Raw genomic sequence first — 12,649 nt, forward strand, 5'->3', positions numbered from 1 at the left:
ACTAACAAAATAATAAATAAGAAAATACTAATTTAATCAGATTAATCACTTTATTCAAATTGAGGATTTAGTTTGAGGATATAAAAAAATTTAAATAAAAAATAATTTATATAAAAGAAATTTGAATATTTTTTGTATACATTTTAAATTAAAAACGAATGTTCCGAAGTTTCAATCACTTTATTCAAATTGAGGATTTAGAGAGAAAAAAATAAAAAAATAAAAAAAGAATTTATAAAATTATTATTTTTTTTATTTTTTTTTATTTTTTAATTAAAAACGAAGGTTCGAACATACGTTCGAAGAACCCTGACGAAGTTTGAATCCCAAAAACAGGCTTCGGGGACAACCTTACCAAACATTATTTATATTATTCAAATGGACCTCAAACATGTTCCGTTGTGATGTCACAGTATGATGTCGTAATAGGACATTCTAGAACATTTGTGATGTCACAGTATGATGTCATAATAGACATGCTAGAACATTTGTGATGTCACAGATGATGTCATAAGAGAACATTCTAGAACATTTGTGATGTCACAGTATGATGTCATAATAGAACATGCTAGAACATTTGTGATGTCACAGTATGATGTCATAATAGAACATTCTAGAACATTTGTGATGTCACAGTATGTCATAATAGAACATTCTAGAACATTTGTGATGACACAGTATGATGTCATAATAGAACATTCTAGAACATTTGTGTCACAGTATGATGTCATAATAGAACATTCTAGAACATTTGTGATATCACAGTGTGATGTCATAATAGAACATTCTAGAACATTTGTGTTCTATATATATTCAACAATTCTCTCAGAAGTTCTCATTAACTCCAAAAAGAAGAAGAAGAAGAAGAAGAAGAAGAAGATCTCATTGTGCATCTTGAAACAGGACTGAACAGGACTGAACAGATAGACTAAACAACATAGATTGAAGCCTGCATTTCTCAACCAAGGTGCCTTGCAGACCGTTTTGCTGTGGAAAGGTGAGTGTCCACAACGGCTAGCTAGCTGTTCTACTTGAATACTGAATGTTAATATTGAATCGGACAATATACTGAATGTTAATATCAGACCTTATTACATGGCGTTTTCACATTCGCCGAAATGCTTGCTTGTGATTGGTCAACAGCCCCCGACAGCGGTCATAATGACCGCTGTTTTTTCAATAATGACCGCAGTGCGCAGCTGTTGGCAATCAAGCCCACATCAGTGCAGCAAATCAGACACACCTGCCGCGCTGCACTGACAGCGGAGTGTCAGCGGAGCCAGAACAGAGGCTGCCCGCGATAATAATAATCACTTTATTTGGGCTGACAGAGCCACAGAACAACTGCGATTTGTCAAATGAATTAGGTATATTGTTAGTAAGTTAGCCATGTAATAAGCGGGATAATGTATAGCGCTGCACTGACAGCGGAGTGTCAGCGGAGCCAGAACAGAGGCTGCCCGCGATAATAATAATCACTTTATTTGGGCTGACAGAGCCACAGAACAACTGCGATTTGTCAAATGAATTAGGTATATTGTTAGTAAGTTAGCCATGTAATAAGCGGGATAATGTATAGCGCTGCACTGACAGCGGAGTGTCAGCGGAGCCAGAACAGAGGCTGCCCGCGATAATAATAATCACTTTATTTGGGCTGACAGAGCCACAGAACAACTGCGATTTGTCAAATGAATTAGGTATATTGTTAGTAAGTTAGCCATGTAATAAGCGGGATAATGTATAGCCTACTCGGTCATTGTCGCAAAATAATTGACCTTCACTACGTTTAAAACACCTCGGCGCGGCGCCTCGGTATTTTAAACTCTGTGTCGGTCAATTATTTTGCGACAATGACCTCGTAGCCATACATTATCCCTTACATATTGAATACTGAATGTTAATTCAGGTTGACAGTTGAAATCATTTGACAGTTGACAAGGCTGGAAAGTTGTTTTTAAAGGGGACATGCATTATAAATGCCTTTTTTCTGTGTTTAGCATGGTTTTATAGTAATACAGGTTAGTATCAATGGGTCTGTGTTTCTAATTACCATATTGACTCATCAGTCTAGTCTCGAGTTCACAAGATCTTCCCTCACTCAACTAAACTGTTCTGATTTGACGGTTTCTGTGACGTCGACATAGCATTGATCTGCAGTAACGCCCCCTCTATGGTTGTAGTGCAGTGTAACCCGACACTTCCTCAAATGGGTTTTCACAGGCAGAGAACGAGCGAGAGGGAGAGAGAGAGAGAGAGAGAGAGAGAGAGAGAGAGAGAGGGACGGCGGGAGGGACTGCAGAAGTGTGTGTAATGTCACAAAAATGTGAGTCTCTCTCTCCCTCTCTTTCTCTCCCTCTCTCTCTCTCTCGAACGCAGTGAGCCCTCCGTAATATGATCATGATCATTATGATCGACTGGAATTAAAAAAAATAATAATAGGTTTACTACTTACATACTGTAGTTGTCTCCTTAATACTGTAGTTGTTCATTAATGTTACCTAAATGTCATAAGTGAATTATATAGAAACAACTCACCAAAATTGACTATTGCACAACTGATTTGACAAAAAAATCCACCTTTACCCCCCCGGCCCCGCACCCTCCCTTGCCTGACCATGGCATTTAGTGAAATTATGCTACTGCTCTAGGGGCTGAGCCCCCCTAAAGGTCTGATGCTAGAACCACCCCTGAATATCAGTACAGAAATACAAATACAAATGAGGTATGAATGTAGTGCAAATCTCTTTAATAATAGATAAATATAATGTAGTGTTGAAGTGTCTAAAGTGAGTGTTAAGGTGAGTGTTTGTTTAAATGATAATAATAATAACATTTGTATTATTATAATACATGAAGATACATTTGATAATTATAATACATGAAGCAGAACAGACTACAGTTAAAGGGCTGGGTGACAGTTGCAGATGTGTGTAAACAACTCTGTGATAGAGTCCTTTAACTGAGGTTCCATCCCCTCCATGCCCACACATCCCATCTGGGTCTTACATGCAACATCTTAAGAGCACCACTAGGTGTCTCTGTAACACAGGCTACAAACATTATGCCTGTAACAATCACTTCTGTTTTGTTCTCGTATATATATTACATGAAATGTGGTGCTTGGAGGTGTAAGAAACCAAATAAATTATATAAATAATGAAACAATTAAGTTTTGTCTTTACTGTCTGCATCCTATATTATTCAAAACCACCCCAACGACATTCGTAACTTTCTATGCTGACTTAAATTCCACCCCCTGGGAGGAAACTAGCAAATCCCTCCCCCCCTCATAAATGTATAGATGTAGCAGTACTGTCTATCTGTATGTCGTGTATGTCATATATGATGAATTGAAAATGGGGGACCCTGATGTAAACAAGACGAAAGTCTTTCTCTGGTCTGCATCCCCTTAACAATTGTATGTATTGAGCTGTACTGTACCCATTTTGCAATCTGTTAATAAAGTTTTCAATCAATCAATCAATCAATTCTCTCCCACTGCCTTTTCAGAGAAAACAAAACGGTTGTTTTGTCTCTTGTCTAAGAGAGAGCGACGTGGGTAAAATGGCCGAACAGCAGGAGGGGGTTGTGTTCGACAAGGACCAGTTCACCTGTTCTATCTGTCTGGACCTTCTTAATGAACCAGTCACAATCCCCTGTGGACACAGTTACTGCAGCAGCTGTATTGGAGCTAGCTGGGACCAGGATGAGAAGAAGGGAGTATACAGCTGTCCCCTGTGCAGGCAGCGCTTCAATCCCAGGCCTGCACTGAAGAGAAACACCATACTTGCTGAGGTGGGTGGCTCGATGAGCAGGTCGGCACCTTGCATGGCTCTGCCGTCGGTGTATGAATGTGTGAGTGAATGGTAGAATGTGAGGAACAAATTGTAAAGCGCTTTGGATAAAAGCACTATATAAATGCACCATTTACCAGTTTAAGAGGGGAACAGATTACCTATGGCCCAAAACTGGGGGAGGGCCCTCAGTGTCTTTACTAAGAGGTTTGTTTTTAAATGTTGTTTTAAAAGTTCAAAAAAGGTGTTTTTTTCTTGAGCCTTTTGTCCTATGGCCATTTTAAACATAAGGGCATTTTTTTATGTGCGATAATAACAATGCTAACCATACTAATCCTCATACAGTGTTCTTACACATTTCAGAACTTTTTTCCTGGCCTACAATTTCTTTGATTGAATCTGAAGTTTTTGGTCAGTGTGCAATATGAAGTAACTTATGCTAATAGTAGACTCAATAACAACAAATATCTCTGATTGTCAGTAGGCCATTCATTTAGCGTATTTCCACTGACCCCCCCCCCTCCCCCATGTACATAAAGAGAGACAGAAACACATGTAATGTCTCATTGCAGATGTATTGTTTTCCTTGTTTTGTGGTCATCAGTGACTGAGCCGTCCTCCTTCTGTCCTCCTAGGTGGTGGAGCAGCTGAAGAGGACAGGGGGCCAGCAGGCTTCTGCCTCTGCTGCTCTGACCTACGCCGGACCAGGAGACGTGGCCTGTAATTTCTGCATTGGAACCAGACGCCACAAGGCCACCAGCCAGCCCCCTCTCAGTCATGTACCAGCTAGCCCCCTCTCAGTCATGTACCAGCCTCCTCTCAGTCATGTATACCAGCCCTCTCTCAGTCCTGTATACCAGCCCCCTCTCAGTCATGTATACCAGCCCCCTCTCAGTCATGTACCAGCCCCCTCTCAGTCATGTATACCAGCCCCCTCTCAGTCATGTACCAGCCCCCTCTCAGTCATCTACCAGTGCCCTCTCAGTCATGTACCACAGCCCCATCTCAGTCATGTACCAGCTCCCTCTCATTCATGTACCAGCCCCCCTCTCAGTCATGTACCAGCCCCCTCTCAGTCATGTACCACAGCCCCCTCTCAGTCATGTACCACAGCCCCCCTCTCAGTCATGTACCACAGCCCCCTCTCAGTCATGTACCACAGCCCCCTCTCAGTCATGTACCACAGCCCCATCTCAGTCATGTACCACAGCCCCCGAGGGTGCTTTCTCACTCACCATTGGGGTCGAATCAGCTCCGTTCCGTCCTCGTTCCGTCCTTGGGTGCGAACTCCCCGCCCCCCTCTCCCCCTCTTGTGTACACACTTCAGTCTTGGTTAGCTCCGGGTTCTGTTTACGGTTTGCGTTTTGAGCGTGTAAGCTTGCCGTAGGCGATGTCACGCTCGAACGTCAACAGGAAGAGTTTAACACACGGTGGTGGAGACTGGATGCTGATATAAAAGAAACAAATACTTGAAGACCGAATTGGAGGAGACACCATTGCCAATTGAAAGACTGATAAACAAATGGAAGAATCCTGATTGGTTTTTGTTACCCCCTTCATTGAACACGGATCTGCATCAACTGAAGTGGTCTTCTTCATTGACCTTCTCTACTCACCATCACCCAACGGTCGGCTGGTGAACTTTAACTTGGCCCCATAGGAACAGAATATCCGTTCCCTTTTAAAAAAAAATGTGTGCACTCAAAACAGATGTTATTGGGTACCCTTTTTATTTCATTTATTATTTTCTATAAATGTGGACCATTATATGGATCCTATGATGTTGTAATGTGTACTGAACCTGGTGAACTCCTTTAAGTTACATAAAAGGTAAAACGTAGATCACGGTGTCTGTGTATTTTTCTTAGAGCCAGTCTCCTTGAACCTATAGTTGATGTACCACTGCAGTTAGAACTGATAGTGTTGAATTACAGTAGGTTACACGGTCAACGTGCAAAAAACTGATTATTTTTTCATCTATACATTTCCGTTTTATACCGTGGTGAATATGAGTATAGTGGTAGAGTGATCCTGTGTAATTCCAGGGAACTCCGTCAAAACAGCCCTTTAGTCAAATCCACGTTGCCATTTTTCGCCTGATTATCGAATCATCCTGAAATCAACGCTAGATTATTGGTATTATGTTTCCTCGTGCATACATGAAAGGGGGGTTGGAGCAGGGCGCACCTCCGTGCTGTGATCACTGCCAACGGGACACAGCACACACACACATACACACAGACACAGAGCAATTGCGGGAAAAAAAATATCGAATCAACGCAATATTGGTAATATAGAGTCCTTACCTGGTCTCTGGTGTACTGCAAAAAGAATAATCCAATTATCTGATTGCCATTCCAGATATCCACAGCGATCCTGTCTCTGACGTTATCTGGAATTGCACATGAACGGGCAGGCGGGGGTCAGTTGTCCAAGCCATCCCTACAAGCGTGTGTTTAGGACCCGCTCCCACGCCGCAGCTCGGTAGAGAAAAGAAACTACATCGTTTCAAATGGAGTGCAATAGCGGCGGGCGGCGGTATTGACCGTCTGCGATCTCAGACACATTCAGTACAGCATGCACAGGCTGCCCAGATGAATTATGAATGGCAATAGCGAATAAAAGAAATACCGAAACAGAAACGTAGATCTACGTTTCCGGCACTCAACGGTCGGGGCTACAGAAACGTAGAACTACGTGAACGGCACAGAAAGTGTTAATAGTGATACAAAAAAAAATATTATTATTGGATTATTGGAATGTGAGTCAAAGATGTGAGACTGAGCTACTTTCCTGGCATATATAAAATATAGCCAATGCTATCCACACACACACGTCAATAAAAGGCTATTTGCAGAGAATTGCGGCATAGGGTGACTAGAGGGTTAATACATTGCAAAACCCTTAAACATGCCTTTGTTTCAGCCAGGGGTTACCTTAATCAGTAATGTCAGGGTAAATTAAGGAAATCATTTAGATTAAAGGGTTGCAATTGGCTTTTAAGGGTTAATTGTACATATTCCGTGCACAATTGTACTTCATGTTTTATAACAAACTACACTGGTCTGATAACAGTGATGCACTTTATCACTTTATAATGTGCAGAACAGAGTGTTCTGAAGAGAACGCAAGACATTCAACATGTGCAATAAACTGTTATCTATGGTTTATCAGCATGTAGTGGCCAGTTTACACCTTCCAGCTTCTAGCGAACCTGAAATAACTTTAATCTTTTCAGCAGTAAACCTGTCTATTGTTCGGCTCAATCTGTCAATATCTCTGTCTGTCTCTCTCTCCTTACTTTTATCTTCCTCTCTGTCTCACTGCGCCGCCTCCCCGTCTCTCAATATGATCACCCTCCCATTGTAGTTAATGTTTCATCCTCTACCTGAGATAGAAACAGTAAATGACAGTAGTGTTATAGCTTCATTACCTCAGCAGTGCCTCGCTAAGGCTTCTCTGCCTGGAACAACACCTGTCCTTTCCTCGAGCTTCTGTTCACCTGTTTATTACCTCTGTGTTGCCTTTGCCCTGTGTAGCCGTGGTCGCACTGGTGCTGCTCCCTGATCCTTCACGCAAACTAACTGCTTTTCTGTCTTGGCTCAACAACCAGGAGCTGCTTGGACTTACCTGTGAGATTACTAAATACTTTTGCATCCCTGGGTTGCTTGCTGGAGAGTCATGGTCAGATTTCTGAGGTGGCTTATGAGCCACAGAAACTATATCATCGTCATTCTCACCCCTCTTATCTTCCTTCCCCTGCCTCTGTACTACAATGTACCGGTAAGTGAAAAATAAATGAATAAATAAATAGAAATAATAACAGCGACCTCAAGGCAAAAGATGACGACATGGTACTGCACACAGTTCTAGTTGTTGTCTGATGTTATTTCAGTATAGTATATATAGTATAGGGGAGCGGCTGCTATTGCTGGCCTCCTCAGGCCTAAACTAAACTCCAATGCACATGTCGGACCAAAACAAAACAAGACAAAACTAAACTAAATGCAATACCAGGCGGGCCTCTTTTGCCCGGAGGCACCTGTTTGATGGCATTACAGATTATACCTTAATTTAATCTTCCATAGTAAACCCTTTGGCAGGTGAACAGCTAGACCCCTTTTTCATATTTTGGCTGGTTGAATAACAGAAGTGTCTGCCTGATTTTGTGATGGTCTAGACTTGGACAAAGAACTGCTTCAAATTTAATTTCCCAAAAACCTTTTTCTTTGAGGATTACACTTTTTGTCCTACTGAAACAGCCCTATTTTGAAGCCCGATTGTTTGAAATTATGCAAATGTCAACTGTGCACGTTTGGGGGGCGTGTCCACCCAAGGCAAAGGGAGGATAAAGTCTCTTTTCAAGGCTGAATTCCTCTTATAATCGCCATAAACACAATCACCTAATAACCCTTAGCCTATGGCTCCCTACCTTGGTCCGCTTTGCCACAGAGTTGGACATGCTGAGGGAAACCTGTTGGGTTGACTTCTGGTCCCATCAGCGTTTCTGAACTGGGAAGAGTGATGGTCACTGTAAATACGGTGTTATGTAGGGCTGAGCGATTTGGGGGAAATATCGAGTTGCGATTATTTGGACTGATATTGAAAATGATCGGAATGATCATGTGTCATTATTCTCATTTTCATTGAAAAACGTTTAAATTATCATGGGGAGGGATATGTTATGGGGACATTTAAATCATAATTACACCGTGTGGAATATGGCAATGATTATCTTACTAATAAGCAAACACTTCCACTTCAAGGGTAAGTTCACAGTTTTGGACACTTCACCCTATTTCCTCCTTTCTCAGCACAATCCAACTGTGCTTCTTACTGGATACCCAGCTCTGGCTAGTTAGCCACAAAACTAATGCTAAGTAACGCTTTGCAGTCTTTAGAAAAAGGTTTATGCCATAAAGTTAAACTGTGGTAAAATATTTTACTATTACTGCTGGACAGGGGTGTAAAGTACTTGAGTAATTGTACTTCGTTACAATACTTAAGTACTGTTTTTGGGGATTTGTACTTTACTCAAGTATTATTAGGTTTGTATACTTGTACTTTTACTCAATTACATTTGAGAGAAAAAAACATACTTTTTACTCCTTACGTTTAAAATTGTGTTTCTCTGGCCGAACTAACGTTAACGTTATTAATCCTGCGGCCACACTTTGTTTAAAAACAGCCAATCAAATCCCCATCAATGGAAAATTAACCAGCCCATACCCATCCTGATTGGTCCTTGTGCAAGACTAGAAATCGGGGATCTTTGATTAAACACCTGCTATCAGAAGAATAGACAGTCAGAGTGACAAGCTACAGAAGATGGCCACAAACGATAGTACGAGTGATGAAGAGGAGGAAATGGAACATTTCATTGCCTGGGAATAAAAATAAGTTTTTACTTTTACATTAAAATTTACATTTAGTCATTTAGCTGACGCTTTTATCCAAAGCGACTTACAAGTTCTGTACGACAAGACAGCAAGAAGGGTACAACTCTTTTTTACTCTTTTTTACTTTTTAGTACTTAAGTACATTTAAAAGTAGAAACTTTTGGACTTTTACTGAAGTGTATTTTTAGCCAGATACTCTGACTTTTACTTAAGTACGATTTTGAGACGGTACCCATACTTTCACTTAAGTATAATTTCTTTGTACTTTTTACTAGGGATGTCCGATATTATCGGCCGACCGATATTATCGGCCGATATCGGCAGTAAAATGTGATATCGGAAAATCTCGGTATCGGTTTAAAAAAAAATTAAAACAATAACAATATTTGTTATATATATATCCAGTGACATTATTAGTTACCTGAAATTATTCAGTTTTTTGGGGGGGGGGAACCCTGCATATATCGGTATCGGTTGATATCGGTTGATATCGGTATCGGAAATTAAGAGTTGGACAATATCGGAATATCGGTATCGGTAAAAAAGCCAATATCGAGCATCCCTACTTTTTACACCCCTGCTGCTGAACCTGTTCTCTGTCAGAGTACAGGGAAATAACAGCTGCAGCACAAAGTAAAGCATTCAGCAATAGTTTACCTCCAAACTAAACTATGGCATATACACACTCATATTCACCCCAGTGAACCAAACTGCTGTAGCCTTTTGTTTTCTTTGAGTGAAACTGTGGATTATGTTTAAGTATTTTTTTTTAAAGTGGCCCCATTTAATTTTGTGGCTAACTAACAGGAGCTGGGTGTCCAGTATGAAGCATGGCTTGTGCTGAGAAGGGACTCACTATACCCTTCATCATTGTTGAGTAGGAAACAAAATAAAATGTGAACTCACCCTTTAAAATAAAGTAAAGCAAATAAAGTTAAGCTATACCCACCAATGAGGTGCCCTTGATCACTTAAAGGGATATTTCACTTCAAATCAAATGTATTGGTAAGGCCCGACAGCACACGTTAAGGTCCCCATGGGCCGGACACATCTTCTTTAAACAAGTCAAGAAGAAACATCACAATAAATCAAGAACAAAACAAAAAACACTACGAGACAACCACTCAGAGAGATGGGGAGATGGGGACAGACAGGGGTTAGAGAGTTCCCATGTTTGTAGTGGGCGGAGTTGGAGCAATAAATACATGTAGTAAGCATATATATGCATACATGGTGACAATAGAATCAAAGTATATAAGAGAATTGTGAAATTAAGTAATAGATAGAACTAAGAACTACTGCAAGCGTATGTATACAGGATGAGATACAAGACGATGGCTCAGGGCCATATGCCCCGGGGGGGCAGGAGAAACCAATCAGAATAGGTCAAGGCAGAGCAGAGCAGGTAAGGTTCGACGCTGCAGGTCAGACAGAAGGCGTTATGAAGCTGTTCCATGGGACCGGTGGTGCTCATGTCCAGTATGAGGTAGAAGGTCACTGGAATGTCTATATAGATACATTCACTCAGAGAGACAGGGACAGGGGTTAAAAAATGCAGAAAAGCAGACATGGGAGCAGATAACAGACGTGAAATATCCCTTTAAACCTGAACTGCTCCAGTGGAGCTTCTCAGTAGAGGCCAACAGTAGAGCCCAACAGTAGAGGCCAACAGTAGAGCACTGTGGTTGTAGCTGACTAAGCCATAAGGTGTGAATGTGCGAGTGCTCAGCAAACTACCCTGGTTAAATAAAAGTAAAAAGTATAAGAGAAAGTGCATGACCTGTTTGGTGAAAAACTACAGAATCTGAAAGTGAGTTTCAACCATCTCTTGGATTTGGAATTACACTCGAACCATAAAGCGGGATCTTGAAAAACAATGACATGACAAAGTGTTGTCTTTTATGATCCTTTTATGAGGAGGTACTGCTATCTGCATGCATGTGTAAAGTCTTATAGTCTAAAGAGGTGCAGAAGATAAGATAGAGAGTTAATAGAGCAGTCAATATAGTTGCTCTTCTTCAGTGTGTGTGTGTGTGTGTGAATGAATGAACATATATGTGATGTATTTATTTTGGCCTCTGATGGTGTGCATGGTGTAGCTTACAAACCTTGGGAAGTGAATGTTATATTCAATTATTGTTTTTGGTGTCTTCTAATCCCGTAAGGGATGGGTCGTCGGAATAAAATGGCATTCATTCGACCCATCCCTTACGGGTCTCTCACTCACACACACACACGCACGCACGCACGCACGCACGCACGCACGCACGCACGCACGCACGCACGCACGCACGCACGCACGCACGCACGCACGCACACACACACACACACACACACACACACACACACACACACACACACACACACACACACACACACACACACACACACACACACACACACACACACACACACACACACACACACACACACACACACACACACACACACACACACACACACACACACACACACACTGTATACGTGCATAATTAATCATTACAGTAGGCTTATATTATTCTAATGACTTGTTTTATTAGGAAATATATGGATATGTGCTGCCCTATAGTAGTAAGTCATACTGTAGAACTTAGCGTGACATCTTATTTAGTAGTGTCAATACAGAACGACTGCATGTTTGGCTCTCAAGGCCACCTCCTGCTCCGTCTGAGGTCATGAACCAGGGGGGCAGCGCTATCCGCGCTATCCTATTTAAACACTAACCCTCTTATTCTCTTATACTATCATGCACTCTTCCTACTATACTAATATGTCTTCTTACTATTATGCACTCAACACTGCAGCAGCCACGTTTCAGCACTGTTTGATGAACATTGTTACTCAGTTGTAAGAGTTGTACCCTTCCTGCTGACTTGTTGTACAGAACTTGTAAGTCGCTTTGGATAAATCAATAATATCATAGAGAACAAGACGGTATATGGAATATTAATACAGTCTATTCCACTATAGCTACGTCCGCACGATTGGGTTTTATTTATTTATTTATTTATTTATTTATTTATTTATTTATTTATTTATTTATTTATTTATTTATTTATTTATTTATTTATTTATTTATTTATTTATTTATTTATTTATTTATTTATTTATTTATTTATTTATTTATTTATTTATTTATTTATTTATTTATTTATTTATTTATTTATTTATTTATTTATTTATTTTTATGGTTTGTTGAGTCGAAGAGTGGCCGTTTGCATTCATGAATCCGGAGGAGGATTTCCGTACATTTGTTAGTACAAACAAACAAAGATAGTTACAAAGATACTTACGAACATGTTCGAGAATCAGGTCCATTATCTGTATCTGTATCTGTTCAACCAACAAAATGATCTGTATCTGTATGTCTCAGATAGAAGACCGGAAGTAGTCGTGGTTTATACAAGAGTTTTTTTTTCTTTTGCAAAAATGATTGTATGAAGTCATGTTAAATCC

At 40.5% G+C, this 12,649-nt stretch overlaps 1 protein-coding gene across 1 annotated transcript in view; it reads left to right on the top strand.

Annotated features, from left to right (window-relative positions):
• Positions 1–7,475: 7,475 nt before the first annotated feature.
• The window catches only part of slc13a2 (solute carrier family 13 member 2), a gene marked incomplete at both ends in the record, with an annotated part of 51,233 nt that continues 46,059 nt past the window's right edge, over positions 7,476–12,649 (top strand). The window contains one exon of the mRNA XM_084320392.1: positions 7,476–7,577. Within this exon, the coding sequence (XP_084176518.1) occupies positions 7,476–7,577 (102 nt within the window). The remainder of the gene's footprint in view (positions 7,578–12,649) is intronic.

This window comes from Notolepis coatsorum (genome assembly GCF_963971535.1).
Source record: "Notolepis coatsorum genome assembly, chromosome: 8".
NCBI classification, from domain to species: domain Eukaryota; kingdom Metazoa; phylum Chordata; class Actinopteri; order Aulopiformes; family Paralepididae; genus Notolepis; species Notolepis coatsorum.